We start from the raw sequence: 25,588 nt of genomic DNA, 5'->3' as shown, positions 1-25,588 counted from the left end.
TCAGAAATAGTGGGGATGATCCGCCTAACAGCCTGGCCCAGTTTGCGTTCTGTACACCCCCACAAAGAGCTGTTCATCCACTCTCACTTTGGACATTCTGGAAATATAAAAGCTCAATGCTCGCCTAGGATCCAACCTATGGAGCCTTTCCTCATCCTTACTAGGATAGAAGGATAGAAGGATGGAAGCACAATTTTCTGACTACAGGGTTGTGTTGAGGGTCCTATCCTCAACACAACCCTGTAATTGTGGAATATAGTAAAGGGTGGCTTGGAAGAAAGTGCCTGCAACTCGCTCACTCTACGTGCAGATGTTATCACAACCAATAGTACAGTCTTAAAGGTCAATAACCTCAATGGACATGAGTGCAATAGTTCCAATGGAGCATGCATCAGGAACTTGAAGACCAAGTTAAGGTCCCAGACCGGAAACTGAAAAGGTGATGGCGGGAACACATTTGTGAGCCCTTTGAGAAACTGAGTAACCAATGGGATCTTGAAATAGGAACATTCCTCGGATGAGCGCTTAAAGATTGAGAGCGCTGCTAGTTAACCTTTAATGGTTCCAACATGAAGACCCTTGTGCGCCAATGAAAACAAAAAAGATAGAACAACCAGAGTCGTGCACTGACAAGGATTGACATTCTTTTCTCTGCACCAGTCGCAAAACATATTCCAACGGCAATGGTACAGAGACTATGTTGCTGGTCACCTGACCGAAAGCAACACCTCCACGACATCATCCGGGAGGTCCCAATCCTTATGTCTCAACCTTTTAGAAACCATGCATGAAGGTTGACAGTCTTGATCTCTGGATGGAGAACCCCACCCTTTTCTCGAGAGAGAGAGAGAGAGAGAGAGAGAGAGAGAGAGAGAGAGAGAGAGAGAGAGAGAGAGAGAGAGAGAGAGAGAGAGAGAGAGAGAGAGAGAGAGAGAGAGAGAGAGAGAGAGAGAGAGAGAGAGAGAGAGAGAGAGAGAGAGAAGATCCTCTCTTTGTGGAAGATGTATCGGAGGACAGATGGAAATGCCCAGAAGGTCCGGGTACCACGATCTCCTGGCCCAATCCGGTGCCATGAGGATCATGTGGGTCCCGAACCGTCTTAACCTCATGAGAACTTGAGGAATGACGGGGACTGGAGGAAAACCATTCACTAGCAGAAATTCCCAATCCACCACGAACACGTCTCCTCGTGCTCCTCTCGGAAGAAATGCCCTTGAGCAGTAACGCTCGCACTTACGGCTGGCACCGGTCGTGAACAGATCCACTTGAGGAGTTCCCCGAAGGGTAAAGATCTCTTGAAGGGCTTCCTGAGTTAGCTCACACCCGTGGGAGACAGCACTCTGCCTGCTCAGAGCGTCCGCCGCCTTGTGCTCCTCTCCGGCTAGGTGAATTGCTGCTAAGGAGATGCCTTCTTGAATTGGCCAGTACCAGAGCTGCATTGCCTCTCTGTGTTGTCCATCATAATCAGGACATGTTTTCCAGATGGCAGAAAAGCCTTCAGTGCTAGTCTGATTTCCCTCAGCTCCAAAAGATTGATGTGTAGTTTGGACTTCAAGGTCAGATCGTTGGCATGAGCTCCCCAACCAGTGAGTGAGGCGTCCGTCACTACAGTCATCTCCGGCCATGGTTACCAAAAGTGTTCTCCCTTCATAAGATTCTGCTTGCAGGCCCACCACAGAAGATCCTGTGAGAATAACCGGAATCTGAAGGCGATCTGACAGCCACCTTGAGAATTGGGACCACTGTGTTCTGAGAGCACATTGAAGGGACCTCATTCTCAGAAGGGCCTCCGGGACCAGAAAAATGCAGGATGTCATGAGGCTGAGCAACATCAAGAACTCGTAGGCCGAAGACTCTGGGCATTCTGGAATTTGGATACCATCTGGAGAATGTCTTGTGCCCTCATCCTGGGTGGCCCAAGGATGTGTCCAATTCAGCCCCGATGTACTGGAGCTGTTGGGCAGGTGTCATATGGGACTTCTTGAAATTGAGGGAGAAACCCAGTCTGTGAAGGGTGTGGCAGGTAAGATTGAGAAGATCCAGGGCTTGTTCAGGAGAACGCGCCATGATCAGCCAATCATCCAGATGGGGGTAGACGCGAATCCCCCCCTCTCCTGAGATCCTCGGGTGGAGGTCAACCCGAATGGCAGAACTCTAAACTGAAAATGGGAGCCGAACCTCAAGTATTTCCTGTGTTTGTAATGGATCGGCACATGAAAATACACATCCTGAAGGTCCAATTACACCAACCAATCCTGAAGTCGGAGGGCCTGAAGGATCTGAGAAAGAATGACCATCTTGAATTTGTCCTTCCTGAGGAACTTGTTCAAGTATCTCAAGTCCAAGATGGGTCTCAGTCCCACGTCCTTTTTGTGGATAAAAACATATGGGCAATACAAACCCTTCTCCGCCACAGGCACTGCTTCTAAAGCGCCTTTCTCTAGCAGGTTCAATATTTCCTGCACAAGGAGCGGATTTGGAATCCTCTAAGAGTGATTCCCCAGTGAATTTGTCTGAGGCTTTGTTATAAAAGGAAGGCAGTAACCGTGGGCTATTGTTTCCAGAACCCAAGCATCTGAAGTAATGTCTCACCATTCTTCCAGATGCTGAGGCAGCCTGCCCCCACTGGTGAGCAGTGACTCAAGGCCTCAGAGCGGTTTTGAAGTGGCGGTTGCAGAGGCCGATGGTAAAGAGGCTGCTGCTTGAGCGACTTGGCACCTCTACCTTGTCCACCACAAGGAAACCTTTGTTGGCCTTTTTGACTGGCCATTCCTCTCGCCCTTCCAAATGAGGAGTAGTAGCGAAAAGATCTACCCCTCCACTGCTGTCCGCTAGGACGAAAAGGCTGAGGTTGTTGAACAGCGGCGCTTAAAGACTTGGCGACTGCTTTTCAAGGCTCTCGTCAGCCTTGCAGCCAAAAAGATGAGACCAGTCAAAAGGCATGTTCAGAAGTCTAGCCTGCGCATCAGGTGCAAAACCAGACTTTCGCAACCACGCTAACCTGCGTATCACGGTGCTCGTAGCCATGGACCTGCTGATGCGGTCCACAGAATCGAACCCAGACTGATGGGACTCGCATGGCTTCCTTGCCGTCCTTAATAGCCAGTAAGCAGCCCCTTTCTTCCCCTTCGGGAGTATGCTCTGCCGCCATAGATATGCACTCCCACAGAGTGTACGAATATGTTGCCAGGGCACAATGGAGTTGCCCGACTTCAACGCCATACTCTCAGCTGAAAATACCTTACGCGCCCAGCCATCCACGTGCTTATCGTCCCTATCAAGAGGGATGGTAGGGTATGCTGGATGTTTCGAGGTAGCCGTGGCTGCCCGGACCACCAGACTCTTGGGAGTGGGGTGAGTTCAAAGGTAGCCGGGGTCGCTACTGGAGGGGCAGTACTTTCTTGTAAGAGACTTGTTCACCGCTGGTTTAGTCTCCGGGATTTCCCAATTCCTGGCCACCCTTTATTGCAGAGACACATGGAATGGTAACACTGGATCTGTAGGCGGACCCTTGTCCAAAATGGATGTCAGATCATCCTGATCATAATGCACAGGATGTCTAGATCAGCCCAAATATTCAAAAACATATGACATAAGTTGCCTGTAAGAGGAGTTTGCATGCTCCCCTGGGTCTGGTTTGCCGAACTCCAGCTCAGGAGAATCGTCTATACCACTGGCATTATGCAAGGTATCACAGAGATCCTGCATCCTACTCTCCTCTGAAATGAGGCATTCAGGTCTAATTGGGGTCCCAAATTGGAGACCAAAAGGGGGCATCATCCTAATGTGAATGTTCGTCCTCCTCCAGAATTGAAGTGAGGGACTTAAAAAAATCTGTTTTTGATAGAGTACACGTTTTCTCAGGTGTTGTGCCCATAGGCTTCAAAGTCTTCGGCTTATCAACCCCCTTCTTTGAAGGTTCAGTCACAGGGATCTGCACCAGTAAAAGTGGCACAGACAGCACCAACGGCATTGAAGGCCTGACTGGGGTGGAAGACCCTGTCTGGGGTGGAAGACCCGATAGGTACCATCGACTGGAGTGGCGTCGATGGTTTTGAAGGTTTGGATGGTGTAGAAGACCTTGACCTCGCTCCACGTTTTGATTGATCCTTCAATACCTTGTACGAATAAGGCCTCGAGGGCTCCAGATGTGGACTATGGCGTTTACCTGGGCTTGAGGGCACGCCAGTATCCGGCCGAGACCGCTCCTTGCTGGCTTCCACAGAAGGCGCAGACAGAGCTTTGCCCTGTTTATCAAATATCTTAAGCATCTCCACACAGAAAGCTTCCCATTCTGCTAGCGTCGATTTCTTGGAGGGGCATCTCACCCTTTTGGCGTGCGGCCTGAGGAAGACAACAAGGAAGGCGACCGGCGGTGCATTCTCCTCAAACGCTTCGACGAGGACGAGTAGCGGGAACCACTCCTGGACCTTGATAGCTTGGTCTTCTTCCTCTGAGAAGAGTCACCTCTCGACTCATCGGTCGAAGGCTCAGCAGGTCGGGCCTTATAGAGCTTGGACACCTTGCCTACCTTGAGTGTCCCCTTTCGTTCCCTCAAGGCCTTTCCAGACAGACTGACAGTTGGAGCACATGTCCATGTCATGGCACTCGCCGAGGCACCACAGGCAGACTCGATGCAGATCCGTGATGGACATCTTGGAGCTGCAGTCCCGGCATTTCTTGAATCCGGACAGAGGTGTCGTCGGAGTAGAAGACGAGGACATAACGAAAACCAACAGCAAATACTTCAGAAGCACGAGGTGCGCTGAGTTTCATGAAGCAAACACGTTTGTGGAAAAATAGAACTGAGGCAATGGGCGACCTGTGCAAGCTACTTATAACATCCGATGATTTCACCCTTGACAGAGGCCTTTGAGGGACAGAGACTCAATGGCATTAACGCAGGGCGCCCTCTGCCTAAACATTTGCTGGACGCTACCTGTCAAAGATGAGGAATACGTTGGAGGACACAATCCATTCGAAATACAGTTTTTAAGTGAAAGTGAAACTTTTTTCTTTTACCGAGTATTCCCAAACCGATGACAGGGAATATTAATGAGCATGTGAATCCATGCCAGACCCCATGCTGGAGAAACTCACAATCAAAGACAGTAGATGTGAAAGACAGTCTAGTGCCTGGTTACTTGAACTGAGCAACAGGGTTAGGGAAAGCCTCTTGGGAGAAGAATATAATACTGGGTCAGAAACTAAAAACCACTCCACCATTGGGCAAGAGGTTCAACCTTTGTATATGTTAGCGTCCGTTATATTTTAGCGGTAGCGACAGGAATTAGGGTAGATTAGGTTTCTGTACAAGAGACCACGTTTGTGTTGTAGGACAGCCTGACAAGCATCCTTTAGACTTCCTTATTTTCTCCGGATAGGGCCAAGAATGATGGGGACGGATGGGTTGTTTGAATAAAGAGACGTTATCCAAAATGCCACCTTGTCTGTCCGTTTCTGACTAACTACACCTTTCACCACAGAAAGGGAGCAGAAGTCTGCAAAGGTATCTAGAAATAAGGGAGGAAGGCCAAGTGGTCACTAAATCAGGCAAATGGGAGCAGAGGCGTGGGCCAGATTCAAAAGCCTGAAGAAATTATCCTTCAATTTGAAAAGCACAAAGGTCACAATTAACCTTAATAAGAACTATGTGGTGTCGGGGAGTGGAAAATAAATATTAGGTTATCCCGCGAATGGATTCCGACTGCTTGGTGCCGCAGCTGGATTTTGGAGCAGATGTGCCATGTAAGCAAACCAGTGGTCTGCAATTGAGAAACAGGTTTGCTGGAACCTTTACATTTATGCCATTAAGGTGGGAATCCTGGGATGAACGTAAACCCTGGGACGTCAATACTGGATATTGGTAATGCTCCAACACCCAACAATTTCTCACTTAGTCTCTAGTTAGCACATGAAGGCATCACCACCACTCTCTGGGCACTCCAACACAAGCCTAAGCTTTTAAAAGCATTCTGCTCAACTGCTCGCGTGAAGCCGTCACACCCCCCCCACCCCAACCACAACCACCCCCTCCCCTGATTACCCCACCCCACCACCACCACCACCACCACCACCACCGCCCATCCCCCCCAACCCCCTCTCCAGTGGACAATCCAGGGCCTTGTGTCAAGTGGTCTTCAGTCCTTCCTGGGATTTGTATCAAGAGAAACGTAACATGCTCCCCTAATCCATAACATCCCTCCTCACACTTTAAACCTTTGGGGGGATTCAGTCATATGAGAGTAAGGAAATACAAAGGGGAGTAGTGGTGCTGGACCACCGTAACCAGCATTCTGAATGGAAAGGCTTAGACAACTCCACCACAGACGATGATATACCTCGCTTGAAAACACTGGCTTTTCAGATCAACCTACACCAAAGCTTGGCTGTGTGAGGGTTAATCAAATAAAGCTTTATATGGAGACTTTGCATTCTCAATGATGTCAGCTAATGCCATAGCAGTGAACATTCCTGTAGCCTTTCAGGTAGCACAAATGTGCATTGTGGGGGGGTTTAAGTAGCACTGACATTCTTGTGCATCAATCAAATCATGCATGTAGTCTTGGGAATCATTTTGTGTAGACTGTGGAACTTTACAATACTCTGGGACACTGATGCTCAGGTTTAGTAAATGACTCAAAACACAACCAAGACAATGTACCAAGGTTCACCCAGATGCCTATGGCCTCGGCAGCCACTGTAGTCCCTGATCTGAGGACATACGGGTACCTTATAAGGCTATTGTCCTCTTTCACTCATCCGTACCAATTTTATACAGCCCGGTTACTCCTGCATACACAATCAAAGCATTCGAAAATGCAGAGTGGATTTTAGATAAGAGCCCCAAAAAAAGGGCAGCGTAGAAGAATCGGATTTACAGTTTTCTTCGTCCATTGCCTTCTCTTTGCAACCACATAAAGGTCAAGCCATCAATGTTAACAAAAAGCAAGTGAAGAGATGGCACACAGTACCGTGCTGGTTTTGAAGTAGCTGATCAGGTTATCATCCAGCTGAAAATATCTCCTCTTCCAATTCTTTCTCTGCAGAAGAGAACAAAAGCTTCAGAAAACGCATGCCTGGGCAAGAAGGAAAAGATCAGCTTTTACAATCCAATCTCACAGTAGCTTCCCACCCTCCTTTATTGCAGACTTTACCCCTCATCGCCTGCCACAGGGAGCGGGCAGCGATGTCCAAGTGGATAGATACCTACCAGCTGTGATCTAAGATCATCTTGGTCGCCATCAATTCATTCTCTTTGAAGGTAGACATTTATATCCTATGAACAGCCCTACCCATGACTGCAACTTCAATGTGGCCTTAACGATTGCACTCCCACCTTTAAGTGAACTTCCCCCAACCTCCATTTGGTAACTCAACACAAAGCGATCAGCTTAATGCCCCATTAGAGATTTCTTTTACACCCTTTAAAACATCAGTAGCCCTGACCATGCTGCTAAATAAAAGCTACTCCAACTCACATTCACATAATACACTGAGGTAGGCATCCCTACTTGCTCAAACAATTTAAACTGTTAATTTACTTCTTCCATCTGTTCAATTTTTGCACCTGTGAAATATGAAGTAGGCACCCATAGACTCCAATTAGACCACGTTTCCTGTAGGGACTCTTGTACGCCGTCCTACAGCACTGCCCATTTTACATGTAAAGATGCGATATAGCCTGAGGGGGTGACCGAGCCTGCCGGTAACAGTCTGGATTAAGGGTACGAGCGAAGCAAGGTTCCCTTAACGGGGGTCGCGGTGCTGTTTCCGGCTGCGGCCATCCCGTCCGAGAGTTATATCGCCATAAGCACCCGTGTAGACCATACACAGGTGCTAATGGCGTTTGAAAAAGATAATAAATCTTGCCTAGAAATCCTGCATGCCGCTGGACCGCAAAAGTCAAGTGTGCATTCCATGTTGATGACCATGACATCAACAATGCAGAAAGGAACTAGGCAAATTGAGTGCTGCATCAGGCAGCAGGGTAAGATTTTTTTGGGTGAATCACTCCACCCCCAAGTAAGGAGAGGGCAGGGCATCTTACAAACAATGGCACAGAGCACTAAGAGGTCCAACGAAATTTGTAATGACATCCTCACCTATACACCAAAGTCTGGACCTCACACACCAGCTTGACCTAGCCTTGTAGTTGTTCACCCATAGTTGTCTACACATAGAATGTCAAGTAGACTCTGCAGGGCTGATTGTTGGATAAGGCAGCAGAAAGGGTGATGACTTTACACGTTTGCGAACCACACTGCAGCTTGTGGGTGCCCTAAACACTGCAGCCAGCAGAAATTCTGGCTGAAAAGCCACCAAAGATGTCCTGCCTGGACTGTGTAAGCATGAGAACATCGTCAGGACGAAGGCAGCTTATGCACTGCCTAGACCTGGAGTGTGTGAGCATGAAGATCATCATGAAATAGGCAGCTCATGCACAGCCTGGACTGTGTGACCATGAAGGTCTCCAAGAAGCAGACAGTTCATGCAGAGTCTGGACCTGGACTGAGTGAGCATGAAAACCTTCAGGAAGCAGACAGCTCATGCACAGCCTGGACATGGACTGAGTGAGCATGAAGATCTTAAGGAAGCAGACAGCTCATGCCCAGCCTGGACATGGACTGTGTGAGCATGAAGATCTTAAGGAAGCAGACAGCTCATGCCCAGCCTGGACATGGACTGAGTGGGCACGAAGATCTTAAGGAAGTATACAGCTCTGCCCAGCCTGGACATGGACCGAGTGAGCACGAAGGTCTTCAGGAAGCAGACCGCTCATGCACAGCCTGGACATGGACTGAGTGAGCATGAAGACCTTTATGAAGCAGACAGCTCATGCACAGCCTGGACATCGACTGTGTGAGCATGAAGACCTTTAGGAAGCAGACAGCTCATGCACAGCCTGGACATGGACTGAGCGAGCACGGAGATCTTAAGGAAGCAGACAGCTCATGCACAGCCTGCACATGGACTGAGCGAGCACGGAGATCTTAAGGAAGCAGACAGCTCAAGCACAGCCTGGACATGGACTGAATGAGCACGAAGATCTTCAGGAAGCAAGCAGCTTACGCACAGTCTGGACATGGACTGGGTGAGCACGAAGATCTTAAGGAAGTATACAGCTCTTCCCAGCCTGGACATGGACTGAGTGAGCACGAAGGTCTTTAGGAAGCAAACCGCTCATGCACAGCCTGGACATGGACTGAGTGAGCACAAAGATCTTCAGGAAGCAAACCGCTCATGCACAGCCTGGACATGGACTGAGTGAGCACAAAGATCTTCAGGAAGCAAACCGCTCATGCACAGCCTGGACATGGACTGAGTGAGCACAAAGATCTTCAGGAAGCAGACCGCTCATGCACAGCCTGGACTGTGTGAGCATGTAGACCTTCAAGAAGTAGACAGTTCATGCACAGCCTGGACATGGCTGAGTGAGCATGAAGACCTTTAGGAAGCAGACAGCTCATACACAGAAAATACTTCAAATATACAAGAACACGCTTGGAACCCCATTAGATCCTCTAACCCAATCATTGCATTACCAAAGGTGACAAAAAAGCCCGGACAGTTATTCAGTTTGGTCTACTCTACAAAACTGTGGGGGTTTTCTGACATCAAGACAGTAGTGATTGGATTCTGTAAAGGTTGGACCAAATATTGACATGACATTTTGACAAAAATGTTGTCAAGAAGCAAGGAGGGATTTTCAGACGCAACTCATCTACATGGAACACTAAAATCCTTGGATAATGGCACAAAAAGGCTCTTCTGGTAGAATTTTATGTTTTTTGTCATTTCCTTTGTCCACATTTGCGAGGTCCCTTAAACGGGTTGCTGGGCTTCTGGATTTCTTTACTTATTTTTCTGTCAAACAATTTTTACTGCAGTCTTCCTACAGATGCAACTTCATTTTTGATCTGCTGCGGTTAGTGTCCAAATGGCTACAAGGGCACACATGCTTTTTAGGCATCCCATGTTGTCCTTTTGTTTGTTCCCTCAGCCCTGAAATGTGGCGGAAATATGCTGGTGGCAGCTACACACTTTGCTTTTGGCTACACCATTCCGTAGCATTTCTACAGTCTTAATAGTGTGGGAGTGCAACATTATTCATCTATAGTTTTTCGCCGTGGCATGGCAATGATCTGTGAAAACAAATTTTAAAAGCCATTATGAGCCCTCAGCTATAAAGGTTGCTGGAACATTGAACTTGCATCGATACGCAGCACTAAAATGTAGTCAGGAAAGCCCAGGATGCCATACATTGGAGAAAACAGCATGGAGCTTTTCTACAGTCTGAACTTGAGGGGGTTTGCATCACAATCAGTGGAAACAGTAGGTGCACTGAACGGGGAGATGGAGACCCTAGGAAAACTCCTGTCCAGATCCAGTGTGAGCTCATTGGGACAAGTTCACTTGTCAGCACTGTAACAGAGGGGTTAGGTTGCTATTCAGGAGCAGATACATATGCTGCCAGTTTTTGTATTGCATTGCAGCTTAATGGCTGACCCGGTTCCTTGCTACTCTCCCAAATGCATCATGCGAGTGCAGTTTCCTTCAACAAACTGGCCGTGCAACTCAGACCTTTTGGCGCCCCCAGAAGACAATCAGCAGGATAAAAAGCCCCTGCCCTCTGACCCCCCGATGGTGCCTTTTCTGACAGGAAATTAAACCTCTTTCAGCTTAATCTGAGGGAGGCTGACCATAAGTACTGTTGTCTGTTTGGGTTCACACAGGGAACAATAGGTCATGCTAGCAAGGGCAGATGCACATTTCAAGGGTATAGGGAATTTTGGGGGAGGGCAAGAGTATTCTTGGGTCTTCTGGGCTTTTTCCAAGCAGTAATTTGTAAGGGGTTCGTTGAGTGAGGTTCATAAGGTTTAAGTTACTTTCCTGTATTGAAAGAACAAAGAAATAGCGTGGCCGAGTACCACAAATGAAATACACCAATCATGTGCTGAAAAGATACAAGTATCTTTGTTACTGTACATTTTACAAAGCAAAACAGATAGCTATCTGGCCCCAAAACCTCGCCGTGTGTACCAGCCGACACAGTGAGAAGAGTGAGGTACTAGACATCTAAACACTGGCATTTTTATACATTACATACAATATTGTCCAGCCTCTCGTCACGTTAATAACTCGTATCTAGAGTTTGTGTCTAGTTCATATGACAGATTTTACAATATTATACAAATGATTACATGAATTTACCTTTCCATGAAAATACCATGGTGGTATAGGTTCTCGGATCTGCGGTAAGCCTTGTCTTGAAGACCCTCTTACAATGTAGTTCAGCTAAAACATCCGATCGCCGTTTACTCTTGATTGTTTCAGTGTTTATACAAGGATGAGGCTTGTGAGCGCAGACAACACTCGAATAGCAGTTCATTTGAAGCACAAGGTTTCTTTGCTTTGCTTAAACAGTCAGCTCGCAGACAACCTAAACATTAACAGAACTCAAAGGTCGGTCGGCTCGACTTGCAAGACGAAAACACAGACCACCATTTTAGAACATGGAACACAAGTGAAAATCAAAATGGCAGACTCATCTTAAAATGGCGGTGAAGTAGAAACTCAAAAATCAGAGCTTTTGCAACACGGTTCTCCGTGTAACGTGATTGGGCTTAGGCCAATATTACATATAAGGAGGCACTATATAATTACGGTTTAACAAACCCTCCTTTTGGCCTAAGCCAATAGCTTACTAAATATATTCACTTTACTCGTAACTCCACGTTTCAATGTCCGTACATTCCGAATCACATTCATCAGACATATCGATCACCATTAGATCCTTGACAGTAATATCCTCCATTACAAAAACTTTAGTCATCTTTTCGGGTGCAAGTATTTTCATCCCTAATGTACCTACAGTTGGCGCATAACATCCCCCTAACATCGAACATATGGCAGGAAGACATTGTATGCAACAACAAAACAATAGAAAACAAGGACTATCACTAAAACCCGAGAAGAGTTTCCATCCCCAAGACGGCAAAAAGTCCCAAAACCAAGCACTAAGATCCCAATTTCCCTCGGGAAAATGTACTTCTGTACTTGGGACATGCAGATTTTGTATTTCCTTAAATACGGTAGGGGAGGAATCGGGTACGAAAACGCAGCAAGCAGATCCCACTAATTTACATACTCCACCACGCTCAGCCAGGATGACGTCCTAACACCATCCGGTTCTCTAGAGCTACTAATCTAATAGCTTTCTGTTCTAACATCATATTGTAGAGTATGGCAGTGGTCTGGTTGATGGTTCTCTCCAATACTCTTGCCAATCTCCTAATATGCTCGGAATTCATGATCTGTCCCCAAAATGGCACAAAGGATTTTGCTACATCACCCGTGACCTGTGAAGGAGTATCGCCGTTCTAGTCCCGCCTTGGACGAGCTCTAGAGACCTCAGAGGTGCTAGCTACGAATACCCCAGGTAGCAAGATACCTAAATAACAAGTACCCTGCCAATCTCTAGGTAACCAAGGATAAGCTTCATTACCACATATGAAATAAACGGGATCACCTACACACAAAGGTCTGTCCTCACTCGTCAAATTTGCAATATTGGTACAACCCTTAAAAGTACCCATTGACTGAGAACCATTCCTTTGTTTGCAGAAGGAAACAGAGAGTGCTGTGATTAATAGTGTAAGAAGGTGGCGTGGCATCCCATTTGCCTACGGGAGCCATCTTTAAAGAGATTAACGATTGGAAAGGTCTAGAAAGTCTATCGGAAGGCCTAATAGAAGCAACGTTAAGTTTGCTCCTATTTGCAAAAAGAACATCCCAGAGGCGTCGTTCAAATTAGTCCCATCGAACTTTCCTGAGATGCTATCATTCCAACGCCCAAAGATTAGTGCCCTTAGAGAGGCGTAGCATGCAGTAGTTAAAAGCAAAGGATGAATATACCAGCCCAACCCTCCCCCCCCCCCCCATGTTGTGGCAAATGCGAACATATCCAGCAATTAGTTGTATTCAGAATTGCATGGGTCGCATTCATAATTAACAAAAGTGTATTGTTTTGATAAATCAGTCTGTGTTGGGAATCCCTAGGAGATAGTGTGTGCAGATGCACTGTCATGATCTCTGCTTCCAAAAGATCAGGACTTGCCCGACTCCCTTGGAAGCAGACCCATAACCCCGGTTCCGAGTGCCAGCCAGTCCCAATTGGGACCTTTTGGACCCTGTCCTGGCGCCAGTGGTACCAGGCTCATAAAGATGCCCAGTCCCAGCGCTGGAAGCGCCGGGCTCATAATGCTTGGGTGGACTTACCTGCAGCAGACCATGCTGCTTACTTACCTGCCAGTTGAACCCCTGATCCTCTTCTGTTTGGGACTACTTTTCCTGTTGGGAGGGGCAGGAGCCACTCCCTAGGTTCAGAACACTGGAACTCTTCTGGAAAGCAGGAACTCTTTTCTTACCTAGGCGTGGCTGTGGAAGGAGACACCTAAGCACTACAGGAGGCTATTTAAACGACACCCGATGGATGAATCTTGCTTTGTGTTATTCTGCATTCTCTGCAGCAGAACGCTCATCGTGTCTTCTGCTTCTGATCCTGGGCCTAAGGGAACAAAGGCTTACCATCCTGGAATCCAGTCTTCAGCAGCACCTGTAAAGACAAAGAAAGAACAGGTTAGCACTACGGTCTTCAGTGGCAGCGCATCTCTTACCTGGTCCATCGGCTGTCACCAACGCCTCGCGCTGCATTCCGGCATCTGAAAGACAAAGGCTTACCTACTCTTCGCAGGCTCCAGAGGTCTTCACACTGCATTCCGGCATCTGAAAGACAAAAGCTTACCAGCTCTTCGCACGCTCCGGAGGCCTTCGGCGCTGCATCCTGCATCTGAAAGACAAAAGAAGGTGCGTTTAAAGACATTGGGCAACTTTATTACTCACGTGCCATTACTCCTTCCCACGCCGAATCCAGTGGGTATTCCAGCACCCTTCAGCTTCTCTAAAGCTCCGAACTTGTACCTGCAAGATAAAAGGGACAGTTAGTGCGCATCGTGAAGCAGGCTACAAGCGCTTACTTACGTGCTTCCAGGCGCTTCTATTCCTCACGTGGGTTCGATCCTCAACTCTCATCAGCCCGCCATCCGCCATCGCCGGAACCCTGCAAAACAAGAGATATCATTACAAAAGACTTTTAAGACATTTGAAGTGCCCAGAACTTACCGTTCGTGCAGTTAACGACGGACAGCAGTCCTCTGAGGTCAAGAGGCCTGCACCCTTATCCAGTGAAGAAACTGGTTACGGCACCCTGACCCGAGGCAGATGGAGAGCTCGGCGTTCACTTACCTAAGGTGAGGGCGTTAACCTTTGGGGTTCTACAGGAGAAGAGAAAGGGAAGAGGAGAGAGGGACCCAATAACCACAGTTCATTAATCCCATATTTTCTATCTGCAGACATCTTACTCTTCGAGTCAGACATACAGTGCACAGAGGTCCAGCCCAAAGAGCCAACCGTGTGTTACACATCACCTTTGAAGATACGGCATTCACCCAGTCAAGACCGGCGCCTCTGCGGGAATCAGGTGAGCGGTACAGAACACAAAGCCTACCGCAAAACTCCCACCCAGGCGCTATGGAAACCTCGGATACCGACCAGCTAGCCCAGTTACTTGGGGAACTAAGAGCAGAAGTGCATGCAGCCCGTCAGGAAACAAATGCTCTAAGAAGGGAACTGATTATTTCCAAGGAGCGAACAGACGATCTCGCTAGACAATTGCTACAGTCACAAGCTGGACAAACTCCGTTACCCGCATCAGGGGCAAATCTTCCTTCAACATCCTCTACGAACCCAGTGCAGATCAACCTACCTGGGAATGTACCTCTGGCTCCGCCCGAACGATTTTCTGGTGACCCAAAGAGGTTTGCAGTATTTATTAATCAGTGCCGGTTGCACTTCTTATGCCGGCCAGCAGCCTTTCCAACTGATCAAGCTAAGGTAGCTTTCATGCTTTCGTACCTTAGTGGCAATGCGGCAGACTGGTCGATCCCTTTAGTTAATCAAGATGATCCGGTTCTCCATGATTTTCAAGCTTTTCAGCTCAGTATGGAAAAACTGTTTGCAAGACATTCACAGGGGCAGGCCTTGGACAATGAGCTCCTTTCATTGCGACAGGGTAATCAAGACCTTTTGGCTTATATTGCGTCTTTCAACAGACTGATAGTGGAAACTCGATGGCCTGAGGACAAAAGGATTACGCTGTTTTATAGAGGTCTACGTGGAGAGCTCAAAGATGTGTTAGCCCAAGTAGTGGATCCCCCGCAAGACTGTTCGGGCTATATTGACTTAGTCGTTCAAATTGACCACAGACTGCAGAACAGGAAGGCCGATCGTTCCAAGTTTGATGCTCGAGTATTTTCCAAACCACCAACTCCTACCAAAGGAGTAGACTCCGGGGAACCCATGCAAATAGGGGGCCTGAAAGGACCACTAACACAAAAGGAGCGGGAAAAGAGAAAACAGCTGCAATTATGCCTCTATTGCGGAAACTCGGGGCACTTTCTTCGAGACTGTCCGGTGAAACCAGCCAAGAAGGCAGTAGGAGCTGCAGTTACCAGGGTCACAAACTCTGAGCAGGGAAACGACCTTGCCCGACAAGAATAGAGGTCCTCTTGCCGAGTGTTAAAACCAGTTCAGTGACCTCGCATTTCGTGATACCTATGGTCCTCATTAGCCCTGAACATCCGGATCGATTACATGCGATTGAAGCTTACGTCGACAGCGGTGCCATCGGCAATTATGTGGATCATGAAATGGTTTTGAGGATGAATCTGACTCTTTGTCCAAAGGCTGTAAAGGACGTCATTACTACGGTGGATGGTACGGAGATAGCCTCCGGACCAGTAACGCATACCACCCAAGAAGTGACGCTAGTAAGTCAAGATGGACACCACGAGAAGATCGTGTTCGATGTGATCAAGGCCCCTCAGTTCCAGATTATTCTAGGAATTCCTTGGTTAGAGAAGCACAATCCTCAGATCGATCGGCGAGCAAGAACGGTTCAGTTTCCAGAATGTGTCTCTACTTGTCACCCTCGACCTGGTGTTGCACTGGCAGCAATTTCCTCGGAGGCTCCCCAGTTACCTCCTGAATACCTAGAATTCCAAGATGTTTTCCGGAAGGATCAGGCTAACTCTCTACCTCCTCATAGGTCTTATGACTGCCAGATAGACCTGATACCTGGATCTACTCCTCCTTGTAGTAGAATTTATGCCCTCACCGAGCCTGAGAATCTTCACCTCCGACAATACCTGGATCAATACCTAGCGAATGGGTTTATTCGTCCTTCCAAGTCCCCTGCTTCCTCAGCTTTGTTCTTCGTTCCAAAAAAAGAAGGGGACCTTAGAACTTGTATAGATTATCGCGCCCTGAACCAGATCACCGTTAAGAATAGATATCCGTTACCTTTGATCCCTGAACTCCTGGACCAAGTCAGAAAAGCATGCATATATACAAAGCTGGATCTTAGAGGAGCCTACCACTTGGTACGAGTAAAAGAAGGTGATGAATGGAAGACGGCCTTCCACACCAAGTATGGGCTATTTGAATATCAGGTCATGCCCTTCGGACTTTGCAATGCCCCGGCCGCCTTTCAATATTTTATGAACGATGTCCTCAGAGAGCTCATAGATGTGTGTGTTGTTGTTTACATTGACGACATCCTCGTTTATTCTTCATCGGAAACTGAACATCGGAAACACGTGAAAATGGTCCTCGAGAGATTGCGTCAACATAAACTTTTCGCTAAGTTGGAAAAATGTGTTTTCAACGTGACTGAAGTTGAATTCTTGGGATTCATATTATCACCTAGCGGAGTGCGTATGGATTCAAAGAAGGTCGATGCAATTCTCAAATGGCCATCGCCATCCTCCGTAAAAGGTGTTCAAAGCATGTTAGGCTTCGCTAACTTTTACCGCAGGTTTATCCCCAAATTCTCTCGAATAGTCCAGCCCATCACCGCCTTGTTAAAGAAAAACAAACGTTTTGAATGGTCTACCGAGGCGGAACAAGCTTTCCAGAATTTGAAGACTAGATTTATCTCTGCACCGATCTTAAAACATCCTCGCCCAGAACTCCCCTACATCGTTGAAACTGATGCTTCGAGCCTTGCCATGGGGGCAGTTCTATCACAAAAGGACCCAGTAACCAATCAGTTGCATCCCGTGGCATTTTGGTCCCGCAAATTCTCGCCTCCTGAAATCAATTACACTATTACTGATAAGGAACTTCTAGCTATCAAGTCCGCCTTTAAGGCTTGGCGGCATTATCTTCTGGGTGCCCGACACATCGTTACTGTGATTACAGATCACCGAAACCTGCAATATTTGAAAACCGCAAAAGCTCAATCCTCTAGGCAACTCCGTTGGGCACTATTCTTTGCCGAGTTTGACTTCATAATTACCTATCGATCTGGTACAAAAAACGGTAAAGCTGATGCCCTTTCTCGGATGGGAGTGGAAGAACATTTGATCAATCCTAAACCTGTACCTATCATTCCCGAACAAAGAATTCTAGGTGTAATCGCCACACAACCCATAGAGGAAGTTAAGGATAAAGCCAGGCTACTGGTAACTCCAGCAGACATACAGAATTGGCATCTGCAGGGAAAGGACTTTACGGTGAAGGACAACCTATTATATTTCCAAGAACGGTTATACCTGCCCAGCACAGATTTACAGAAAAAGGTAATCTCTTGTTATCACGATTCTTTAATGGAAGGACATCCCGGTATGACCAAGACCTCGGAAAAGATCAAGCGCTACTTCTGGTGGCCGTCTTGGAAAAAAGATATCAGAGACTTTATAATGTCCTGTGGAGTATGCGCCCAAAACAAGAGTCAAAAGGAAAAACCAGCCGGCCTCTTACGCCCTATTGACATCCCGCCTCGCCCTTGGCATACGCTTTCTATGGACTTCATCACCGATCTACCTCCATGCTCCGGATACAATACGATCCTAGTAATCGTGGACCTATTCTCCAAGATGGCGCATTTCATTCCACTCAAAGGCTTACCAACAGCAGCAACTCTGGCCCGAGAATTTCTCGAAAACATCGTCCGACTGCACGGTTTTCCTTCAGTTCTAATTTCGGATCGAGGTAGTCAATTTATTTCTCATTTTTGGCGAAGTTGCTGTCGGTCGGCTCAAATTGATGTGAGACTTTCAACCAGCCACCACCCTCAAACCGACGGACAAACCGAGAGGACCAATCAAACTCTGGAACAGTATTTGCGCTGCATGCTACAACAAACTGAAAAAACTTGGAAAGATATCCTTTGGATAGCCGAATATGCCTACAATAACTCTGTCCACTCGGGAACTGGGAAGACCCCGTTTTTTCTTTTATACGGTAGTCACCCTCGAACCTCGGAGTTGGATCCACTCCAAGATCTTGGAACACCAGCAGTAGACCACCTGCATTCTACAATCACCCAAGCCTTTAAGGAAGCCGTTTCTCACCTTCAAAGGGCTAAAGAACAATACAAGAAAGGAGCAGACCAACATCGGAAGGAAGCCCCCCAATATCAAGTAGGAGATCAAGTCTGGTTATCCACCAAATATCTACCTCTAAAAGGACCACGCACATTCAACCCAAGATACCTTGGTCCCTATTCCATCACTACCATAGTAAATCCAGTAGCGGTCAAGTTGGACTTGCCCCCTCACATGAAGATACATCCGGTCTTCCACGTCTCTCTATTAAAACCCGTGCAACCTCAAACCCGACTAACTACATCTCCAAAACCTATTCTAGTTGATGGAGAACTCGAGTTTGAAGTCAACAGCATCCTGGATTCCAAGATCTCCAAATCTAAACTATTTTACCTGATTGACTGGAAAGGCTACGGTCCCCAAGAAAGATCCTGGGAACCTGCAGAATATGTCCACGCGCCTTGTCTAATCAAAAGATTTCATCGAACATTTCCTAACAAGCCCAAACCCCCGGAGAAGCCCGGTTTGGGAGGGGCCTTGAGGGGGGGTGCTGTCATGATCTCTGCTTCCAAAAGATCAGGACTTGCCCGACTCCCTTGGAAGCAGACCCATAACCCCGGTTCCGAGTGCCAGCCAGTCCCAATTGGGACCTTTTGGACCCTGTTCTGGCGTCAGTGGCACCAGGCTCATAAAGATGCCCAGTCCCAGCGCTGGAAGCGCCGGGCTCATAATGCTGGGTGGACTTACCTGCAGCAGACCATGCTGCTTACTTACCTGCCAGTTGAACCATTGATCCTCTTCTGTTTGGGACTACTTTTCCTGTTGGGAGGGGCAGGAGCCACTCCCTAGGTTCAGAACACTGGAACTCTTCTGGAAAGCAGGAACTCTTTTCTTACCTAGGCGTGGCTGTGGAAGGAGACACCTAAGCACTACAGGAGGCTATTTAAACCACACCCGATGGATGAATCTTGCTTTGTGTTATTCTGCATTCTCTGCAGCAGAACGCTCATCGTGTCTTCTGCTTCTGATCCTGGGCCTAAGGGAACAAAGGCTTACCATCCTGGAATCCAGTCTTCAGCAGCACCTGTAAAGACAAAGAAAGAACAGGTTAGCACTACGGTCTTCAGTGGCAGCGCATCTCTTACCTGGTCCATCGGCTGTCACCAACGCCTCGCGCTGCATTCCGGCATCTGAAAGACAAAGGCTTACCTACTCTTCGCAGGCTCCGGAGGTCTTCACACTGCATTCCGGCATCTGAAAGACAAAAGCTTACCAGCTCTTCGCACGCTCCGGAGGCCTTCGGCGCTGCATCCCGCATCTGAAAGACAAAAGAAGGTGCGTTTAAAGACATTGGGCAACTTTATTACTCACGTGCCATTACTCCTTCCCACGCCGAATCCAGTGGGTATTCCAGCACCCTTCAGCTTCTCTAAAGCTCCGAACTTGTACCTGCAAGATAAAAGGGACAGTTAGTGCGCATCGTGAAGCAGGCTACAAGCGCTTACTTACGTGCTTCCAGGCGCTTCTATTCCTCACGTGGGTTCGATCCTCAACTCTCATCAGCCCACCATCCGCCATCGCCGGAACCCTGCAAAACAAGAGATATCATTACAAAAGACTTTTAAGACATTTGAAGTGACCAGAACTTACCGTTCGTGCAGTTAACGACGGACAGCAGTCCTCTGAGGTCAAGAGGCCTGCACCCTTATCCAGTGAAGAAACTGGTTACGGCACCCTGCCCCGAGGCAGATGGAGAGCTCGGCGTTCACTTACCTAAGGTGAGGGCTTTAACCTTTGGGGTTCTACAGGAGAAGAGAAAGGGAAGAGGAGAGAGGCACCCAATAACCCCAGTTCATTAATCCCATATTTTCTATCTGCAGACATCTTACTCTTCGAGTCAGACATACAGTGCACAGAGGTCCAGACCAAAGAGCCAACCGTGTGTTACACATCACCTTTGAAGATACGGCATTCACCCAGTCAAGACCGGCGCCTCTGCGGGAATCAGGTGAGCGTTACATGCACGAAAGGAGAAGACTTAGTAGGAACACTCTGTGGGTATCAAAGTTTCAAGTGGGCATACTCACTCAATATACAAAAACCCTAAAGCAATGATTACTGTTAGACCAATTAACAAAATCAAGAGAAAACAATAAGTTCTCAAGGACCATGAATTCTTATGTCCAATGTCTTTGTTAGCCACACAATCGATCGGTTGCTTCGTACGAGTAGGAGTAGTGACAGGCATTCTTCCTCAAAAGTTTGTTCCGGAAGGTTTCTGCGATGGACTCCTTAAGTTTGTTCGTTGGTTATCTCCTGACCACGTGATGTATCTTGATTGAAGATAGCTTTGCCTGTCCCAGCCACTCACTTATGTTTCAACGAGAGAGTGGCAAAGGACTAGCTCACCAATCGTTTCCCGTGGGCACAGCCATGTTGTGCTGTAGGTCTCGTGCCGTGGACGCAGATCGTACCTTAAGACTCCAGGCACTGAGTGATCTGTGAAAAGTGTCGTTGCTTCCTGATGGAAGTGGTGAAACAGAGGAAAGATTGCTCAAGGGTGCAGAAAGATCCGTAGAAGAATTCAAAGACAAAGCAGCCATCTCCCCAGGCCCCACGGGCTCAGGAAGTATCTCCGAAACACCCTTAATGTTGTTCATGACTGATTGATCACCAGAAACAGAACAAGTGGTTTCCTTCTTTTCTTCTTCGTTGAGTGGCAAAGGAAAAGGTATTTTCATGCTGTGTGTTGCGTGGATCCAGTGTCTCCTGCCTGCTACTCATACAGCAGTCTGTGTGGCCAACAGGACCTGGAACGGTCCTCTCCAGCACGGTGCGAGACTGGATGCTTTCTCAAATGACTTTGTTAGCACCCAATCCCCAGGTCGAGTTCTATGACCTGGCGCCTCATATTTAACTGCGAGGGCTTCTCGCACCTGTTGTTAAATCAAATACAAATTTTGAGTTAACTGGTCACAGTATTCAGCAAGAAGCAAATGCTCCACATCTTTCAATGCTTGGGTTTCGGCAGATTCCAAATGTTAGCTGGTCTCCCCATTACTATTTCATATGGGGAGAGTCCACTTCTAGTCTGTGGGGTCGTCCGCATGGACGGAAGAGCTATAGGTAAGGCGTCTGGCCATTTCAAATTACTGCTGGCACAGACTTTCGGATGCTTGTTCATCAAGATAGTATTATGGCGTTCTACAAGTCCAGCACTCTGAGCGTGTCTAGCCGAATGGAACCGTTTATTGATCTGTAATCCCGCGCATACTTGCAAGATTACAGCAGCAATAAAATGTGGACCATTATCCAACCAGGTGACCCTCGGCAACCCAAACCTAGGAAAATATCCTTAAGCATGGTTTTTGCCGTTGTCATTGCTGGGGCATCTTTTACAGGGAAGGCTTCAACCCACTTGCTAAAGACACAAATCACTACTAAGACATATTTGTAGTTATAGCAGAGCTCCATCTCGAAGTCAAAATTAATCACCTCAAAAGGCATAGAGGGGGGACCAAAACTACCCCTCAGTGTCATTGTACCCTCCTCCACATTATGCTGTAAGCATACCATACAACTTTGAAAAAAACGCTCAGCAGTCTTTGAAATATTTACGTTTACCCAGACAGGTTCTAACAATGTAAAAACTTTCCTAGCACATATGTGAGTAGGACCATGAGCCGTTGTAACCATGGCGGTGACATATGCTTCGGGTAGCATCCATCTTTTCCTTTTGTTTTCCACCTAACAACCTTCCTCATCCAAACTTGCTAAACCCCCAGCCCAGTGTTTAAGTTCTTTTAGAGTGGCATCAGCTTGAATATTCTTTATCGAGTCAATCCCTTCATCAACTGTACAGATATTTGTAGTTTCTTTCCTGACATACATTTCTGAGTATAAATCAGTAGCGGTCCGTGTAGCTATCCTGTCAGCAAAAACATTTCCTCTCCCTACATCTACTACCTTTTGATGTGCGGCACACTTTAGGATTGCTAGTTGAGTAGGAAACGCAAATGCTGAGAGTAGCTGAACTATCAAGGTGCCATGTTGGATTTTTGTTCTGTGTGAGGTAGGGAAACCACGTACTGCCCATAGTCTACCGAAATTGTGAACCATCCCAAAGGCATACTGGCTATCTGTAAATATGTTTACTCTAAGCCGTTCGCAAAGTTCACAAGCTCGAGTCAGTGCGATAATCTCTGCGGACTGCGCAGAGTTATGCGAAATTCTCTTGGTTTCCACAATCATGCTTAGTGTAGTGATGGCATAAGCAGAAGTGGATGTACCATCCGGAAGTTTGAAGCAGGAGCCATCACAAAACAGCTCCACTTGCGGATCATTCAGAGGTGTATCATTTAAATCAATCCTGCCTTTGGTTTCTTGCTCTGTGGCATAGAGGCAGTCATGTGACATTTCATCACTGCAAGCAATACCTTGCGGAAGAGGTAACAATTCAGCCGGATTCAATACGCAACACCTCTTAACTTGGATATGCGGTGCAAATAGGCTTAGTTTGTATCTCGTTAATCGTGTCAAAGTAAGGTGTTGCGTTTGCGTTCTGTTTAGTAGAACGTCTATGAAAGAGTAACCTAAAACCATACCCTCTTAGTTTCACAGACGCAGCAGCGACAGCTCTCAAACATCTCAGCAAAGCGCATGCAACAGGATCAAGTGTGGAGGAAAAATAACCGCACAGTCTATTCTTCCCCCCCATGTTTCTGCGTTAACATAGCCAAAGCACATCCATCACATACAACATAAAGGCCTTATCATAATTTGGTGTGCCCAAAACTGGTGCTGAAAACAGTGCAGTCTTGAGCAGATTAAAAGCTTTCTGGTGTTCCAAGTTCCACGGTAGTGGCAAAGAAATGCCCTACTTTGTCAATGCCAACATTGGTTTTATCACTAGTGAAAAGTTTGGGATCCACTGTCTACAGTAATAAGCCATTCCTATCAAGGCTCTAACTTCTTTCTGTGTATTTGGGACAGACATGCTAGAAATGCTTTTTATCTGTTTAGGTGTCAATCTTCTTCCCTCCTTTGACAGGAGACAGCCTAAATAGGCACCTGTCGACAATACTGAAACTTCTTTAACAAAGCCTTATGCCCATGTTCTGCTAGATGAATAACCAATGGAACAGTGGATGGGTTTCTCCTATTTCGCTGGCTGAAGGGAAGCAACAGACAGTAATTAACAAAGGTCAAGCCAGCAGGAAAGAAAATATGTTCACTCAAAGGACATCGTCCCAATGTAAAGAGAGGGAAAAGCACCTTTATCCACAACACAGATCACCATGCATAAGACAAAAAAATATAAAATACTATATTTGTTTCAATTGTATATCTTTAAAAAAAGTATTAAATCATCTAAAACTTGCACAATGTACACAAATATAACATGACTGTGTAATAAAGTGCATACTGTAATATAGTGCTAGTTTCAGGTATTGACTGCTGCAAAAATCACAAAGAAATAAATCACAATAGTCCTAGATGTTAATGTGAGCATACCGAGTAGGATGCCCCAAACGAGTGAAGGGAATCACTCGGATGGGGAACCCCCAGTCGCCCTGACAAGTCTAAATAAGAAGACAAAAAATGTGCGTCAATAAAGCAATCTGGACAAATGTTGAAAATCTAGAAAAAGAGAAATTAATTGCAGTAATCAAATTAGAAGCAAGCATGAAACTAGAGAAGACTAAATTCAAAAGAAAAAACACCAATGAAACACACTAACATCTAACTGTGGGATGAATAAGCAATAACCCAGTACCCTCTTTGCAAGCACTTTGAGTCTGCAGCTAAGAGAAGGTCGTCAACGTACTGCAACAATGTACAAGTGGAAGGCAACTCAAGTGCGTCAAGCTGCTCTTTCAAAGCCCTACTATAAATGCTCTGACTCCCCGTGTACCCTTGTGGTGCACGGGTAAATGTAAACAAGCATCCCCCTAGGGTGAACGCGAAAAAATATCTACTATCCACGTGTATGGGAATGCTAAAGAAGGCATTCTTAAGATCCACCACACTGAAATGAGTAACAGAAGCTGGGATCATTGTTAATATCGTAGTTACATCAGGCACAATTGGAAATTGCGGAGCAACAACCTTATTAATCGCGCCTAAATCGATAATGAAACGAAAAGGAATCGCATTATCCCCTTTCTTGAACACTGGTAAAATCGGGCTATTGCAATTTCTTCAATCACTCCACGATGTACAAAATCGGAAACTACACTCTTCAACGCTTGCTCACCATCAACTGAAATCTTATATTGTGGGATACGTGGCAACTTAACTCCTGGTTTCAAAACCATTTTAACAGGCTTAATTTGCAAAACACCAACATCATTGTTGTCAGCTGCCCATAAACATATTGGAACTTTACTAAATTCAGGCAGCAAAGATTGCTGGGGTGAAATCGTCAAACTTACGCCATCCGAAGAACAATGAATTACCGCATTTAATTCCTTCAACAGATTCAACCCCAATAAATTCTCTCCACAGTTCGTTGTCAGAAGAAATGGACAGTAATCCGTAAGTGGCCCGAGTGAAATCGGTACCAGCAGAGAAACCGGACTAACCACTGGCATCCCAGAAAACCCTGTGGAATGTCTGGAACCCGTGAATGATCAATGGAAGACTTCTGTGCTCCTGTGTCTATCAAAAAAAATAGATGTTTCCTATTTCCCACCATCATTTCAACGTAGGGATCTCGCTGATTAACAGGAATAGGTGTTGGTTCCAGACCATGCTTCAGGCTGTCCTTACGACACAATATATCGTCGAAGACAAGATCTTCAGAAAGATAGGCAGTTGAAGGATTATCGAAAATATTTCTGCTATCTATACTAGGTTGTTGATTATCTTGTGAGAATGATTGTGGATTTTGAGTGAACTGGCTTCTACCAGGACCCCCTATCCCAGGGCGGCCTCTGGATCGTCAACCCATGACACCATATGTGTTATTTGACCTCTGCTGAAGGATCGGGCATTGTGCTCTCCAATGACCCTCTGGTCTGCAATAAGCACATTGGTTCACGTGTACAGGACCCAACTGCGCATTACTTTGTAGAAGAAACTGACCTCAAAACTATATTCCCACCTCTAGTCCCTCGAACTATCTGTTGCAATTATAC

At 46.7% G+C, this 25,588-nt stretch overlaps 1 protein-coding gene across 5 annotated transcripts in view; it reads right to left on the bottom strand.

The window, feature by feature from the left end:
• PLEKHA1 (pleckstrin homology domain containing A1) overlaps positions 1 to 25,588 on the bottom strand; it is a 749,116-nt gene that overhangs the window by 205,000 nt on the left and 518,528 nt on the right. For all 5 annotated transcript variants that reach the window (XM_069611983.1, XM_069611981.1, XM_069611982.1 and 2 more), the window contains one exon: positions 6,975 to 7,043. In XM_069611983.1, the coding sequence (XP_069468084.1) occupies positions 6,975 to 7,043 (69 nt within the window). The remainder of the gene's footprint in view (positions 1 to 6,974; positions 7,044 to 25,588) is intronic.

This window comes from Ambystoma mexicanum, chromosome 8 (genome assembly GCF_040938575.1).
Source record: "Ambystoma mexicanum isolate Mex_15411 chromosome 8, UKY_AmexF1_1, whole genome shotgun sequence".
Lineage (NCBI taxonomy): Eukaryota > Metazoa > Chordata > Amphibia > Caudata > Ambystomatidae > Ambystoma > Ambystoma mexicanum.
The sequence above is the reverse complement of the archived record's forward strand: the minus strand, read 5'-3'. Positions and strand labels throughout refer to the sequence as shown.